The sequence below is a fragment of the Emydura macquarii genome, unplaced genomic scaffold, assembly GCF_026122565.2.
Source record: "Emydura macquarii macquarii isolate MOO-44397 ecotype Brisbane River unplaced genomic scaffold, CSIRO-AGI_Emac_v2 contig_1947, whole genome shotgun sequence".
NCBI lineage: Eukaryota > Metazoa > Chordata > Testudines > Chelidae > Emydura > Emydura macquarii.
The window spans coordinates 1,511,852-1,528,440 of record NW_027132084.1 but is presented as its reverse complement, the minus strand read 5'-3'; the positions used below and the strand labels follow the sequence as shown (position 1 = coordinate 1,528,440).

The following is a 16,589-nucleotide window of genomic DNA, read 5'->3' as shown; positions in this document are numbered from 1 at the left end:
TGGATCTTCCAGCTATTGACCACCGCGAGAACTCTGACCATTGCCCCGGACTGCTTCTGATACCAATCAACAGCCCAGCTACCCGGGCAAACTTGACTACTCTCTGGGCTGCCCCCTCGCCATCCTCGGCCACTGGGTATTACATGAGATTATTCTTGGAGGCTCTTCCTCAATTTCTCCTTGCTTTTCCTATTCTCTGCTTGCTCCCTCTCTCTGTCACCACCCTGCCTCTCTCCTACCCAGAACCACTCAATTTCCCGTTGCCCCATTCCTGACATAGAATCAGAGAAATGTAGGGCTGGAAGACACCTCAAGAAATCATCTAGTCCAGCCTCCTGCACTGAGACAAGACCAAGGAAACCTAGACTATCCCTGACAGGTGTCTGTCTAATCTCTTCTCCAATGACAGGGATTCCACAGCCTTCCTTGGAAGCCTGGTTCAGAGCTTAAACTACCTTTATAGTTTAAAAGTTTTTCCTAATAACCTAAATCTCTCTTGCTGCAGCCTATGCCTATTCCTTCTTGTCCTACCTTAAGTGGCCCTAGAGAACAATTGATCACTCTCCCCTTTATAACAGCCCTTAACCTATTTGAAGACCGTTATCAGGTCCCCCCTCACTTTTCTTTTCTCGTAGATCAGGTTTTCTAAACCTTGTATCATTTGTGTTGCTCGTCTGTAGATTCTCCACTCTGTCCACATCTTCCTTAAAGTGTGACACCCAGAACTGGACACTGCGCTCTAGCTAGAAGGCCTCAGCAGTGCAGAGTGGAGTGGGACAACCATCGCCCGAATCTTACACACGGCACTCCTGTTAATTCGCCCCCAGAATGATATTCACCTTTTTTGCAACGCCATCACATTATTGGCTCATGTTCAGTTTGTGATCCACTATAAGCCACGGAACCTTTTCAGCAGTGCTACTGCCGCCTAGCTAGGCATTCCCCATGTGGCTGATCTGTTCCTGACCCCGGCTGTGTCAGTGCCGGGTTCTAACCTTCTCTGGGTCTGGGAGCAGCAGCGTGCAGGCAGGGCACAGGGGCTAGCCCGGAGCTGGCCGGTGGTGGGAGCAGGCAAAGGAGCTGATGGCAGAGAATGTGAAGCTTCCTCAGGGAAAGTGGGCTTCTTCCAGTGCATGCAGGCATCGGGGGGAGGCAGTGGGAGGCTATGGAGACAGGTCCGGCTGTGTTCCGTTCAGAGGAAGCTCTGAGAATGAGGGTTAATAGGCCATTTTTCTGCCACACCCTGTCTTTGAGTATATAGAAAACACCTTCTCCAGCCTGGCATATTGCTCAGAGCACTGAGCTGGGAGCCAGACCTTTGTTCTAGTCCCAGCTCTTCCACCGGCCCGCTGGGTGACTTCGGGCATGTCACTTTAACGTCTCGGTGCCGCACTTTCCCCGACTATAAATGGGGGCAATGATACGGACCTCCTTTGTGCAGACAGCGCCTTGAGCTCTGTGGACGGAAAGAGCTAGATGATGATGATGTTGTTATTCAGTGCAGATTCATCCCAAGGGCCTGAGCTTGCCCTGTAAACCTAGTGCAGCCAAGTTGTCCTTTCTGTTGAAGAGACCTAACTTTTCCGTGCCAGGCCGTTTTGAACAACCCTTGTCCCTCAGACTGAGCGTGATCCCAGTTTCCCTGGCTCTTGTATTGCAGCTGTAATTACACAACATTACTCTGTTAAGGAGAGAGGAGTCATGCTCCAGGCAGCCAGATGGCCAGTGGAGTGGCAAACTGCTTAATACGAAGGTTGGCACACACACGGATTGGATGGCTCCTGTGGTCTGATGATCTAGGAGATGCTCTAATTAGATAAAAGATCTGGAACCCTTCAGCTTATGTAGACGTTTGGTTTACACCCTTTACTTTGTAAGTAATTTAGCCAGCTTGACGAGGTCTTTTAATGTTGGGGTGGCCAATGGCAACAAACAAAAAAGGCCGCCATCGCAGGAGATGAGGTAGATTTGGGATGAGAAGCATTGATTTGTTTGACAGTCATGCCATGACTCACTGATGAATTCCTTTTCCCTTCGGTTGTTCCATTGTGAGTTAGACAGGAAATGTTACATTACGTTTAGAGGCAGTTATCTGATGATGTGGTTTGTGATCGTGTTCGTTATTAGCTCTTGGAGGTACGTAAAGAGTCCCCTTTTGTGGGCGGCGGCTCTCCCTCACCGTCTATCTCCGAGGGAGGCCACACCTTCCAGCACCTGCGCCCTGTGGGGAGTCCCAAACAAAGGGGCCGTCTCCTGTCCTTAGCAGGATAAGCCCCGGTGTCCAGCCCCGGTCCTTAGGGGGGTGGGCCAAACAAAAGGGGAGTAGTCTCTGGCCTTTTAATATGGCACGCACGCCATCGAAGGCCCCGACTCTTAGGCAGGGCAGACCAGCGAACGGGACCAGTCTAGAGCCCTTGGTAGGGTGAGTAAGCAGCTCTGGGCCCCAGCCCTTAGACAGGATGGGCCTAGCAACGGGTACAGTCTCTAGCCCACCTGTAGGGCGAGTAAGTAGTTCTGAGGCCCGACCTTTAGGCAGGACGGGCCTACCAATGGAAACCATCTCTAGCCCTTACTGGGCGAGGAACTAGTCTAAGGCCTGGTCCTCAGCAGGGTGGGCAGGCAGTGGGGAAATAGCCTCCAGCCCCAGCAGGGCGAGGCAATAGTCCACGGCCCAGCCCTCAGGCAGGGTGGGCAGGCAGCGAGGAAAACGGTCTAGCCCCAGAGGGCCGAGCAAGCAGTCCCAAGCCCTGGCCCGTAGGCAGGGCAGGGCAGACAGCAGGGAACTGGCTCTGGCCCTCAGCGGGCAATCACCCTAGGTCGGGGTGGGAGCGAGGGGGACGCAGGTCCACCCGTCTCCACTGCGTCCCAGCCCAGGGCCCTGTCCATGATGGGATGTCCCATCACTGGGTCAGCGGGGCTCCGGCCGAAACACGCTGCCTTAGTGCGAGCGCAGGCTCAGCCGGACTGTAGTCGGCTACCCCGGGGCTACTTCCTCCCACCCTCTCCCTAGAGTACCTGGTCCCTTTGGTTGCACTCCGGTCCCTCGGGGTACTCTGCCCGAGGGGCGTCCCAGAAGCCCTTGGCCTTGTCGCACAACGGCAGGTCCGGGAACTCGTCAGGATCGTCCGCGGAGGGCAGCTCCTCCAGGTCACAGGATCCGAGGACCTCCTCTGGTCCTGAAGGAAAATAATTGTTTGCTTGACCACAGTTACTCCATTTTAGTTGTTTTAGTGTTCTGCTTTCTGTTGAAATCACCCACCCCCTCCTCTTTTCTTTGTTTATGGTGCTTATCTCTGCCAAGGTCAGAGAGAAAGATTAACAGGAGAAATGAGGAGTCAGCCTGTAGTAGTTTTTGCTTTTTCTTCAGTCTTGGGAAATAGACCAGACAATTTTGATAGATAAGTTGAAATCTTCTGCCCTCATCTTTTATGTTATGCATATGTTTATAGTTAGAAGATGTAGAAAGTGTAAAGCCAATAGCAATAATAATAATAATTTGAGTGTACCAATAAGCATTAAGAATTTATGCATATGTAATTTCTTTGTTTGTGTTTGTATAAATATGCAAGAGAGCATGCCTTCGGGGTCTCACACTGACCACTTGCTGGGAAGTGTCCGACCTCTGCAGAAATAAAACTTGGAGACTGCCCAAATACCTGCTTAGATCTCTTTTTTATCTGGTGCAGGGTAAACGAACCTCATTTGAAATCTTTTTCCAACAGCCCGTAGGGGGTCGGAAGCTCAGGTAGTTACTCCAGGTCACAGAGTCTCCTCCGGCTCGCTGGGCTCAAGTAGCTTCTCCAGGCCCTCCGGGCCCCAGGCAGGGGGCAACTCTGGCAGCTTCTCTTCGGGTAACGGTCGGGCGCAAATTCTGGCCCCGGCACCAAAGGAGAGACATCCTTCTCCTTCGGCCGCCTTCCCCTGACTGAGTGGGGAGGCCTGCCTTTTATACTTCCTGCCCCGCCCAGCTGCCTCTGGTCAGGTGTCACTGCAGTGAGCTCCGCCCCCAGAGGGGGTTCGGCTCTCCCTCGCCATCTATCTCCGAGGGAGGCCACACCTCCCAGCTACCACATAGTTAATAAAACCCAGACATTAGACAAGTGGTTTCAAGTCCATTTTCTTTAGCTAAGCGACAAGGCGGAGCCATCAGGCCACCTGGCATTTTGGGTAGGTTAAAAACAGAACAAATCAGCTTTTATGTTCACAGTCTTTGTATTCATTGTTCTCCTAGGCTACATCGGTGAATGTTTGAGTGAATAGGCACCGATTCAGCAAAGCACTCAAGCTTGTGCTTCAATCTCACTGCCTTCCATGGGCCATAATGCTTAAGTGATTTGCTAAATGCAGAGATCTTGGAGCTCCGTGGGTGAAAGGCACTATGAAAGGGCAACACGTTTTTATTATTTATTTATTGCAATGTGGAGATTTGCCCAGATGATCTCTTTGTTTAACAGCTCAGTCCCTGATACATTTTTTTTCCATCTGACAGATTTTCCCCTCTGTTAGCTGGTGAGATGGTTGGCCACCGGCTGATTATTTTCAATAGCAGTAGCTGCAATTGATGAGTTCTAAATCATCCCTGGGGGGGAGATTGTGGGTTGGATCACCTACTTATTGGAGTTTTGTTTGGTTTTGTTGCAGGGGGAGGGTGTTGTATATAGGACATTCAGCTCAATTGATAGAATTGCCAGTTGTGGAACTAATAGCTCTGGAAGTTTGATATACTGTTAACAACTGAGACGCCTGGCGGGCTGAACCACTCTAGAGCTTTCCTGGACCTGTAACTGCAGGCTTTTAATGCAGCTCTCGTAATGGCTATGAAAATTGGGAGGCTGTCACTAAGGAAGCACTGCAGGTGACTTTTTGTAAGCAGGGCTCAAGGCATAAGCCTCTAGGTGGTTGAAATCGGTCCCAGGTCAGAGCTGACCAAAAGTAGTTTCTATCTGACAACTGAGCTTGGAGATTTCCGTGTTATTCCCTGTGGACAGGTGTCCCCACCACACAATTTGCAATCCTCAGCTGGCCCCCTAGTTGGTATTGACTTGGATACTTGCCCTCTTTGCATAGGTGTGAAGCCTAAACTACCCCATCCTTTAGTACAATGTCAGGTGCTCGGATAGCCCAGTGATGACTATGACATCAATGCCTTGAGAGGCAATCAAGGTGGGCGAGGTAATATTGGACCAATTTCTATTGATGAGAGGAACAAGCTTTCGAGCTACACAGAGCTCTTATTCAGGCCTGGGAAAGGTGTCACTGCTCAATGCAAGGTGGGACGGATTGGTATGGTTGACACACAGACGCACGTGACAGATGATCCCTCCAGGCCAGTGCTGAGGCAGGTTAGCAGAGCTGGGTGGGAAAGATCTCTCTATACGGAGCCTTTTCGGTGGATAAACACAGCTCTTCAGGCATGTGGCTAACTGCTTTTCCTCTGACCCCCTTCCAGAATGGCCGAAACGCTTTACACGTGGCTGCTGCTCACTCGAAGGAGGAGATCATCCGGCTACTGCTGGCTGGAAAGGCAGATCCCAACGTCCCTGGAGGGGTATGTGCACGGGGGGGTGCGTCATTGCCCTTCAAGTCTCCTCTTCCATTTCTTCAGTAGAATGGTCGTTCCCACAGGGCCGTGCCTGAGGCCGGCTCTTACACCGTGGCCATTGTTGGTTTAAAATGGATATGTGCAAAACGAGTACCCGGGGCAAGTTAGACTCTGAGAGAGTCTGCTGCACTGCCTGTTGCTCTGCCCGTTGTACGTACACCGGAATCACTTTGTCCTTCTATAGCACCTTCCGCTGTGGATCCCAGAGGGACAATTTCTCTATAAAGCTGTGATCTGCCCTGTGAAATACATGGGGAATTCCCGCTCCAGTCCACACTCCCCTTCTTCCCTATAGGGTATTCTCCAGTCTGTCTTCAAATCTCCCAAGTAATGGGACTCCCATCGCTTCCCCGCGGGATACCATTTCAAAGCCAAATAGATCTCAAGGTTGAGAATTTCTTGCCCATCCCTCCTCCCCCCAGTATTCGGTCTCCCCGACTTCCCAAGCATCCAGCCTTTGCTCATTGGATCCCATTCATGCTTTCATTATGCAGGACTTCCTGCTGTAAGCTGTTCTGGTGGGCTGAGCTTCCATCCACCTGAATGCTGGGGAGTTTTTTCCACTCCAACAATGGGGCGAACACAGCCGAGAACAAATAAATGACTCTTGCGTGCAGGCTGCTGTTTGCATGGCTGGGATGTCAGCTTCTCAATGATGCGCGCTTTCCTCCTTGATTGCATCTGCTGACGGTTGTGAAGGGAGGGCAATGCTCCTCTGCCTCTATTATCTTGCTTCCGGCAGCGCAGTGAGACGTATTCCAGATACAACCCAGAGAGGTCTTTTGTGCAATTCCTTTGTGCGCTGGGCTGTTTCCAGGCAATCATTACACTGGCCCTCTTAAAGGTCTGCGGTACTATTAAAAAAAAAAAAAAGAACCCTGTAAAACCCTTTCCAAGGTCTCTCTCACCCAGTCTCTCAGTGAGTGTGCGATGACTCAGGCTTCAGGAGAATTACACCTACCAGACAAAGCCAGGGCCTTTCCGAGCATTGACTGCTTTACTGGGAATTAGGATGATATCATGTCCTTTTAAGCCTTGAGAGAAGGGGCAAGAGAACTGGCCAGGCCTTCTCCCCTCCCCTGAAGACAGCCTTTCTCTCCTCAGCACTCATTTACTCCTTCCCCCAGCCTGTTTCTCTCACCAGTGCTCTCTGATCCGGCTTCCCAGCTCTTCACTCGCTGCCCCCTCCTCCCCATTGCCTGCAGAATAGGCAGGAGGGAGGTGAGACACAGGGCGTGTATTGCAGTAATGGGGGGAGGGATGGTTCCAGCCGTGGGAATGGGATTTGCATGCGGACTGCATGCCAGGGGTTCTGGCAGGGGGGAAGCAGGTCACGTGACAGGGTTTGGGAGCAGGCCTCAGGTTGCGTGGGGAGCACGTGCAGAAAAAAGAAAATGCAAATGCAAATCAAGAGATGCACTGGGAAGACAGAATCCATGTCTCTCGGTCACTGACATAAAGACCAAATAAACCCAAGCACCCACCTGCTGGACATCAACGAAGAGAGCTTCCTAGACCTCCAGAGGCCCTGTCTAGAGCCGGTTGAAACCTTTTTGGTGGAATAGTTTCCAGTCGGAAAATGTAATTTTGTCAAAATCTAAACCTTTCACGGGCAGGTTTCCATTTCCACTGTGTTTTTGACTGAAAACATTTGCAATGATTCATTTTGACTTTGTTTCATTTTGATGATGTCAAAACATTTGATGTGGACTTTTATATTATATTGTTATATTGAAATGTAACCCTTTGGCCAGACAGTGCTCGCAGCAGCAAAGGGCCGGGTTCTGTATCTAGGGGTTCCTGTCAATGATACAACACCAAACTGGCTCGAGCCCCCACCCAGTCACCTGGGAAATCTCACACTATCCCCTGAGCGCCCCCAAAAGGCAATACTTCCCCTCTCGCAAGCACAGAGTCTGAGTGTAGAAAGTAAACCTTTTAATAACAGGAAGGAAGTAACGCGGCACTGGCTTGGGAAAAACAGTGCAAACAGAATTTATGAACACAGTGATCTGAACCCACCCCATCCCACAGTACATGGGGTGTGTCCTTCACATCTCCCTTCTTGCTTTCCCCTGCCCCACTGACCATCGTAGTTGCAGTATCCACCTCTCGGTTGGGGCTCAGCCAGTCCCCTTCTGCAGGCTTGACCAGATGCTCTCCACTGCTGCCTCCTGCCACCTCCAGGCCTCACTGGATCCCCACTGCTGGCTCCCGCCGTCTGCAGGCGCTGACCACTGCAGGCTCCCGCCGTCCGCTGCAGGCTCCCGCCGTCAGCTGGCGTCGACCGCTACTTGCTCCTCTCTGCTGGTTGTCAGTCAAGGTTTCCCCGTTCCTCTAGTGATTTCAGCTCTTAGTGAATTTCAGCTTTCAGCTCATGGAAAAACCTTCTGCTGACACAGGAGCAATGTCCCTGCTTTTAACACAACAAAAGACTCCGAGAGGAATCATGAATTCTAAAACCTTTTAACAGTGGGAGGAGATAGTCAATCGATGCCTGAGGGCAGCCCTTTACCTGGGCTAGTGCAGTCTCAGCAGGAAACTTCTCAGCCCCTCCCTGCTGCCCTTACAATGCTCGAGAATCTGTCCACCACCCTTGTTGGGCTCTGTTTAGATGAGAGTGAATTTTTCATCAGAACAGGCTAAACATGGTTCTGCTGCCATTTGTTCGTACAATCGAAGGACAGCATTTCATTACCCCTGCAGTTAACACAAAAGTGATTGTAACCCAATACCAGCCAGATTAACCATTTCCCATCATGCTCAGCACCCAGTTGTGCTTCTTCAGATACAGTGAAATCCTGCTACATATGAATTGTACTCATGCAAACACAAAGCCCATGCAAATAAAGTACCCCCTCCCCCCCTTTCAGCTGACTGAGCGGGGGGAGTGCCACTCAGACCTTGCTCACAGAAATGTTACATTATATAAGATTTTGTATTGTTTTGACATTACTGAAATGAAATGTTGTGATGTTTCTGAACTGAAGTTTTGTTGGAATTTTGACTTTTCGTTCCCATTCCAGGTGATGTTTTTAAATGTTGGATTTTTTTTTGTGGGACAGAAATTCTGCTTTCCAGCCAGCTCTGTTCCTTTCCCAGCCCTCACCGGGGCTTCATATACAAACTAGGATGGAGTTTGCTTTCTCTTTCCACCTTGTATTATCCCAATGCTGTGTAGATATGGCAGTGCATATCTGTAAATATCTAATGGATAGACCAGAGTGCTAGTGAGTCTACCAGAAAGGATAAGGACAAAGGCTGTCTCTTGGACAAGGCAGAGTCAGACAAAGAGGTTTCAAACCTCCCTATAGCGTGAGTCTTTAAAGGAATTCATGGACCAATGTAACCCGAGGACTGAGCTCTGCATCGTTTCCAGCCTCACATGGATGTTTCTTTATCATCACTGCCTTTGTCTGTAACAAGAGCTCGTCTTTTCCTTGTGCTCACGAGGAGCAGGGAGCTAATACAGGAAGGGAGAAGGGAGCTGGGCTCTTGGCTTGTTTAGGATGCTCAGCTGGGACTTGCTGGTTGAGGTTGGAAGGCCAAGAGCCATCTTTGTTGTTCTCCCTGAAGCCCTGTACCTCTGTGGGCAGAGGACTTCCTTCCTTCCCACTCTCCAGCCAACACATGGCTGGCTGCCTCTGGCTCTGTTGCAAGTTCAAAGCCTGCGCATCCCAGCTGTCCGTGATCAGAGCCGTGGTTAGTTCCATAACACAGAGGGTCGCAGGCCGCTTCTCTCAAGTGGGACATTACAGGGGGAGGGGGACCCATTTCCCAAATCTGGAGAGAGAGAGAGAGAGACCCACTGCATTTTCAGGAGGGCTCTACCAACACCCTCCCTTCTTCTTAATGCACAAAATGAGCTGCAGCCTGCTTTGTGGAGCCAGGCCCTTAGTGCTGGCTTCTCGCCTGCATTCCTGAGAGAGCTCCTCTGGTTTCCTACGTGAAATCTGCTCTCACCCTGGACCTGCATTCCCCTGCCTGGTTTTGTGAGCCAGCCTGGGATGACGACAATAGTGACAAGGAAACAACTTTCCTGGCCTCCAGCAGTGCCTCCCGAGAGACACCGGGGATGGACCACCGCTGAGTTACTTATTCACAGCACAGCGAGAGCTGTCGGTTGTATAGGTCACGTGTTAGCGGCAGTTTGCGTTGATGCCTACAAGCTGCTAGGCATCCACATGTCCTAGTGCTGGGTGCTTGAAAAAAAGCCAATAAATACTTAAATATAAGAAGATTTTTATGTCCCCCTCGTGAGTAACCTTAGCCGATTCCAGCCGTCTGCTGCTAAGCCCTGTTAGCCCTGGTCAGGATGCAGTTGGGGGACCCCTCCAAGGACTTCCCAGGCACTGCAGGGAGTGATGCCGTTGATCCAGAAGGAGGCGCTCTTCCCTGAGCCGAGGGCCCATCGTGGCATAGGGGCGACAGTGCGCTGGAGGTGGGAAGGGGGGCAATGGACTGGGGTCTGTCTCTCCCTCCATTTATTTGTGACCCTGGCGTTTAGGGAAGGGAGGGGAATGAAGGAGGGTGAGATGAGGGTCGGGTCTAGCCCTGAGCCTCACCTCGCTCAGCTGTGCTACGCTGTGTGTGTCCCTTATATTTACAAAGAACGACCTTGCAGCTCTCAGACACCTGAACCCAGCCCACCACGCCAGCAGGGTCCGAACCAATGGCTCTCAACCAGTGGTACATGTACCCTGGGGGTACGCAGAGGTCTTATAGGGGGCAAATCAGCTCATCGAGATATTTGTTTAGTTTTACAAGAGGCTACATAGAAAGCTGTAGTGGAGTCAGTACAAACTAAAATTTCATACAGACAGTGACTTGTTTATACGGTTCTATGTACTACACACTGAAATGTATGTATAATAATTATATTCTCATTGAGTTATTTTATAATTTTATGGTAAAAATGGGAAAGTAGGCGAATAATAATAATTCAGTAATAGCTGTGCTGTGACACTTGTATTTTTATGTCTGATTTTGTAAGCAAGTCGTTTTTAAGTGAGGTGAAACTGGGAGTACACAAGGAGAATCAGACTCCTAAAAGGGGTACAGTAGTCTGGAAAGGTTGAAATTCACTGCTCCAGACGTTGTAACCAGCTACTCGTTGTCCTCTCACTTGTGCTAATCGACCTGGGAGGTCAAGCCGGCTATTCACCTGTCTCGCGGTGTTTTATACTGCTGCCCATCACCGAAGTCCATAGTGTACTTCTTGGAGGCTTGGTCCTCTTCCACGCTTCCACCACAACTGGGTCTCATGTTGGTGCTCTTAGCAAAGACAGGAAATGGGCCAGGGATGCTATCCTGACCTATTGATATATAGATCTATTGACCTAAGGCCATGGCTGAGGCATCTTGGTTTAGAGAAGCTGCACAGGATCTGACCCGTGTGGTACCAGTTCCGAGGACAAAGAACATCTCCCATCCATGGTCACCGCCAACCTGGAACCAGTAGGATGGGTGAAGCTGAATTCCTCTTCCCCTTACAGGGCTGCCGTTCAGTGTAACCTCCTAAGTTCTCACTCTGTGTGCGCCTGGGATGGTGTCATCAGAGAAAGGAAAGGGGAAGGCGAATCTCAGGCAGCCAGGATGGTTGGGGAGGGGGACATGGATACATACATGTGTGCTGGAATGGGGAGAGCGACGTGGGCATGGGTGAAGAGGGACTTCAGTGGAACACCCCATGTCACTGTGCACAGGGCCGTACGATCCCTGGGACCGCCCTGCTGCCGGGTGCTTTCTAAAAGGCCATCTCGGTTAGTGAAGTAGGCGCTGGGTGGGTAACCCTGCTGGCTGAAATCATTTACCAGCAGGACGGGGGCAGAAGTAGGCCAGCGTCCCCTGCCAGCATGCCGTCATCCACGTGCAGCGTGCGAGAGCCGATACAGGCTCATTTTCCTTCCAGTGCTCAGCTCCTGCCGCTCACTGGCAGTGAGGATTGTGAGTAAGGCCCTTGTCCCTCAGGGACCGAGGCCAGCCTTCATTTCTCATGGACCACCGCACAGATCCCTCTGTCCCCATATCCACCTGTGTCTTTAGAGCTGGGCGAGGGAAACAAAACTCCTCTTTCTCCTACTAACAGCTCCTTTGTCCCCGAGCTGCCCATCCACTGGCAGACGACTATGCATAACGAAGCCATTGTTTGGGCAGATTTTCCATCTTACCCCAGGAGAAATAAACTCCCCTGCTGCTTTCTGCAGGGCCTAGTTCACTGGACATTCCCACTGATAGCAGGCAGCATGGTGGCCTGAGGCAGACAGCAGGCAGGTTTGTAGCCAGGGGCTGCTGTTTGACGCCTTGTGTCCCTCGTACCATGGCAAGCGGCCAAGGTTAATGCCAGGCATAAGGAAAGAAAGGACTGGGCAGCGAGGGGGGGTCTTGGCGGTAACAGGCGGGATTTTTCTCCCCACTCCCAGGGAGGCCTGGCTCTGGAAGGGTGCCCGTAGCAGGCCTTTCTCAGGCTTTTCCCACCAGCCTGTCTTCGCTAAGCTGAATTCAGCCGTGCTCTTTATCCTCGGAAGGACTGAAGTGAAACAAGGGACGGATTTGACAAGAGCTTTTTGAGGGGAAGGTGCTCAGATACCAGCCTGGTGCCTTCGGGCTTGTCTACGTTAGAAAGTCGTACTGCTTTTACTAGACCGGTACCGTTAAAGAGGTACAAGCGCTGGACCCCAGTGTGGGCAGTCATATTTGTCTAAAGCGGCTTAGGCCTCTATAGCTAATCACATAGAGGGAGGGAAATAGCTGTCATCTTTGTACTGGTATCACTGGGTCTATACTACGGCTGTTACCTGCACAAATATATCGATAGGATATCACACCTCTAATCAACATAATTGTACTGGGAAAAATCGAGCTGAACTCTAGTTAGCTACAGATAACGAACAGAGCACTCCATATGGGTGCATCGTCCGACCCTTCCCAATCCAAGATGAGCAGGGAAGAGAGCCCCCCATCTTCCGAACAGCGAGGCAGTGTTGCTGTGGGCGAAGAGGGCTCAGAAAACCATCACAATGTTCTGACCAGTCCAGCGTTCGTTAGACAAGGGGCTTCCCCTGCATGATGCAACTTCCACGTCAGGGTTGAAGCACAGTGGCATGGGGCTGTGTGGGGGATGCTTGCCTGTTGGCACCCGTGCTGTTCCTTCTCTGCTGTCAAACCCTAGGGCTGGAGCCTCCAAAGTTGTCAGTTCAGCACCTTTCACCACCACTGAATTTACACGAGGCAGGAAAACTGCCTGTATTAGAACAGATTTTAGATGGTAATTGGAACAAACTAGCAGGGGAAACTGAGGCATCTCCATGCCTCTTGATGAGAGTGGTAAGACACACTCTGTGCAGCCTGCATCACCATGACATCTGCCTCCATCTCTTAGGCAGTTGCCCGTTGCTGTCGTTCAGATGGCTTGTTCACGATGAGAGGAAATAATGGGCCTGATTCTAACCTGATGTACGCTGGAGTAAATCAGAAGTATATTCGCTGAAGTCAGTGGGCTCACACTGGTGTAAATCAGCATGGGATCAGGATCAGGCAATAGGGGGCTGGTCCGGATTAGGGTGACCAGATAGGAAGTGTGAAAAATCGGGACAGGCGTTGGAGGTTAAAGGGCGCCTGTATAAGAAAGAACCCCAAATATTGGGACTGTCCCTATAAAATCAGGACATCTGGTCACCCTAAGCCTGATCCCACTTCTATCTGCGTAAAGTATTCCTGCTGACATAGCTGGCTTCACCTCAGGGTCAGGCTAGGGTAAGCGAGAGCAGAAGCAGACTTGAAACTTCCTTCTGGTCAGAACCACAGCCTCCTGTTGGTGAGGTACCGGGTGGGGACAAACAGCCAGTCTGGGTGCTTTTCGCAGTGAACTCCTCTGCAAAGCAGATACAGTCCTGCAGTTATTGCACACTGCTCTCGGAACATGCCAAAGTTCCTGAATGACCTTCTCTGGAGAGAGGACACATCCCTCATCTCTGAAGATGGCTTGGATGTTGTGGCATACTGAAACCAGTGTTAAAATTACACCCTGTTACTTTAAGTTTATAAGGGGGTCCCTGGCCCTGCTTGCAAGCAAGGGGGCTCTGCAGGGAAGTGTGCAACCTAGGCCTTGAGCAGTCAGTCTACAGAGAGCCAGCCTAGAGCAGGATGTTTCTCTGCCTGAGGGAGCAGCCTGCTTTGTCCCTCTCTGGTTTTAGTCCTTGCATGTTAGTGCTCTGAATTCAAAGAGATAAAGTCAGGTTACCTTGCAGCTTCCCAGCAGGACTATTTATGCTTAGTGCAATTAACATAACAGATTTATGTGTGGGCATCAGCCAGGCATGAACCCTGAAAGGCCTGGAGATTCAGTTTTGAGAAAGCCCCATAAGCTTGGATGCTGATCTGAACTGTTTGAATCTTAAGTGCATTTACAGGGCACCAGCCCAAGCGAGGGTTGGCATCGTGGCTTAAAGAAATCATCAGGGCAAATGGAGATTGTACCTTAATCAGCATCTCAGTGTGATGTTGATCCTTGGCTGAGGTCCGGGTATTCCTTCATCTTTTCTAGCTTCTTTTCCAACAGCTGGATGGGTGGGAAGGATCTGACCTAAAGGATGCTCATCAGTGGTTTAGTACAGCCCTCCTTATGGGGGACAGGAGTAATAGGCCCCCTTGGTCCTGCCTCCCACATCTGTCGCCTCCTCTCTGTGGCCTCTGTGAGAAGCAAGTGCCAGTGGTGCGGCTCAGCACGTTCAGGGGTGATTATTGTGCACCGCATCCCAGTGGGTTAAATCCACTGAGATGTTTGAGGCGGCGTCACCTGCTCCTCTGCTGAGCCCGACAAGCTGTGTGAGAGTGAGACACTCGCTGGCAAAGAGGTGCCCATGCAAAGCTCCAGCAGAGGGCCAGGTCACTTTTTAGCCGGGACCCTGCCTCACACAGAGAAGGAGGGAGGTTAAATTCTGGGCCCTTTCCATGCGGGAAAAGCAGCCCAGCTTGGGAAAGGGCCATGCTGATGATTGGTCCCCGCCAGCTGGCACGTCTGAATGGTGGCTGTGAATGAGAGGAGGCGGGCAGGCTACCCGCGCTGCGCTAGTCCTTCCTCACATAAGGCTGCCGTTCCATGGAGTTCACCCCCCACTGCCTTTCCGAGCCATTGTTGTCAGGCCCTCTGACCTTACCCCACACTTGGAGCAGCAACTAAGGGAAGGGGGGAAACGGAGTTCAAATTCCCTGGGAACGTGGGGGGCGTCTTTAATATTCAGTGTTCGCCTCTGTTCCGCTTGGGATGTCTCCTTGGGAAATGCTAATGCACAAAGCAGGGCCCGGCAAACCAGGCCTAAGAGAGGAACGTACTGGTAATGGACTAAGTGACAAAGATTGGACCAAGGCATTTGCCTGGGCATCTTCTGTCCCATGCCCTGCCAAAGCAAATAATATCCCTGGGATTATCCACGTTCTAGCTGGGTGCATTACGTTAGAAATGAGTACGGTATAGTGCAACTGAACAGTGACTCGATTATTTTGAAACCGTGATAACTGAGGTGAACTCAATGGAGGCATTAAGAACATGTCCGCCAACCTGGAGCATGGTAGATTGCACGCAGGAGGAAGCGATGGCAGACGCCCTGTAGGAAAGAGGACAAAGCATGTAGGCCAGACAAAGTACCGGGGCAATGCAGTGGCAGCATTAGGAAGGGAAGGTATCAAGTATCTTACAGGTTTGTTTCATATTATTCTTAAGACAGGGGAAATGCCAGTTGAATGGCATAAAAGCTTTGTGGTGCCTATTGTTAAACATAAAGGCAATATTACACCATGTGCTAATTTTTGCTGATGTCGCATGCTATGAAAATAAGGGAGAAGATTAAATTTGGAAACCCCAGTATGGTTTCATGGGGGGAAGGAGCCCAGCTGATGCCACGTTTGCGCTGCTAATCCTCATGGAGAAGTTCAGAGAGAAATGACAGCAAGTGGGGATGGTCTTTGTGGATCTGGAGAAGGCGTTCGCTCACGTACCAAGGTGTGTGTGACAGAGAGGTGTGCCAGAAGGGTATGAACATCTCATCCAGGATACGTATGATGGAGTGACTACTGGAGTCGAAACTACCCTGGGGTACACTTGAGAATTTCCAGTAAATGTCGGCCTACGCAAGGGTTCAGCGTTGAGTCTCTTGTTGTTTGCAGTTGTCATGGATGTGATAAGTGAGACTATCTGAGGGGAGCTGCCTTGGAACATAGGGTTTGGTGAAGAGTTAGTGAGCTGGGTGGTAGATTGTGGGGCCTTGCAAGCCAAATTTAAACTGTGGTAACATCGTGTGGAGTGGGCTGGGCTTAGAGGAACATTGGTAAGACCAAGGCTGTGATGACTGAGGGGGGAGGGCTCACCATAAAGGACATCACAGGCAGAGAATTGAAAAGCATGAAAGAATTGAAATACCTGAGATCAGTGGCTGCTGGTCCTGGTGCCCTCCTGAGGGATGCCCAGCATCGTACTAAAACTGCGTGGTCCAAGCGGCGAGAGCTGCCCCCAGATGCTCTGGGACCAAAAGATGCCATATAGTTAAAAGGGGGAGTGTATAAAACTGTAATTGATACAGTGGAGGGCTTTGGCACTCTGGAGGGGATGCAGCTTTTCTTTCCCTCCCACTTGTGTGGAAAGTTGGAGGTGACTCACGTTTTGGTGGGCTAGGGCTTGAATTTGGACTTTCCAACCTTGACCTCAGCCACCTGCCCCACTCCATTATTCAAACGCAGTATTTGCTGCTGCACCCAGCACTGGTGCATAAATCCAACGGATTTCATCATGTTGTTATTTGAACCGTCACTGTAAGGCTTCAGTGTCAACCGCGTTAGATGAAAGGTAGCAATTCGCACCCCCTCAGCGCTATTGTTTCATGCACATTTCCAGGCGTGGGAAAAGGGCACTGCGTCAGTCCACACCTGATAGGGCAAGGTTGATTCAGAGCCAGGAGGGCTAGAAATGTGGTCGTGTTGTAACTGAAAGCTT

General features: G+C 50.8%; 1 protein-coding gene across 1 annotated transcript in view; it reads left to right on the top strand.

The window, feature by feature from the left end:
• The window catches only part of LOC137159859 (serine/threonine-protein phosphatase 6 regulatory ankyrin repeat subunit B-like), a 78,044-nt gene that overhangs the window by 7,647 nt on the left and 53,808 nt on the right, over positions 1-16,589 (top strand). The window contains exon 3 of the mRNA XM_067558318.1: positions 5,450-5,548. Coding sequence (XP_067414419.1) covers positions 5,450-5,548 — 99 coding nt within the window. The remainder of the gene's footprint in view (positions 1-5,449; positions 5,549-16,589) is intronic.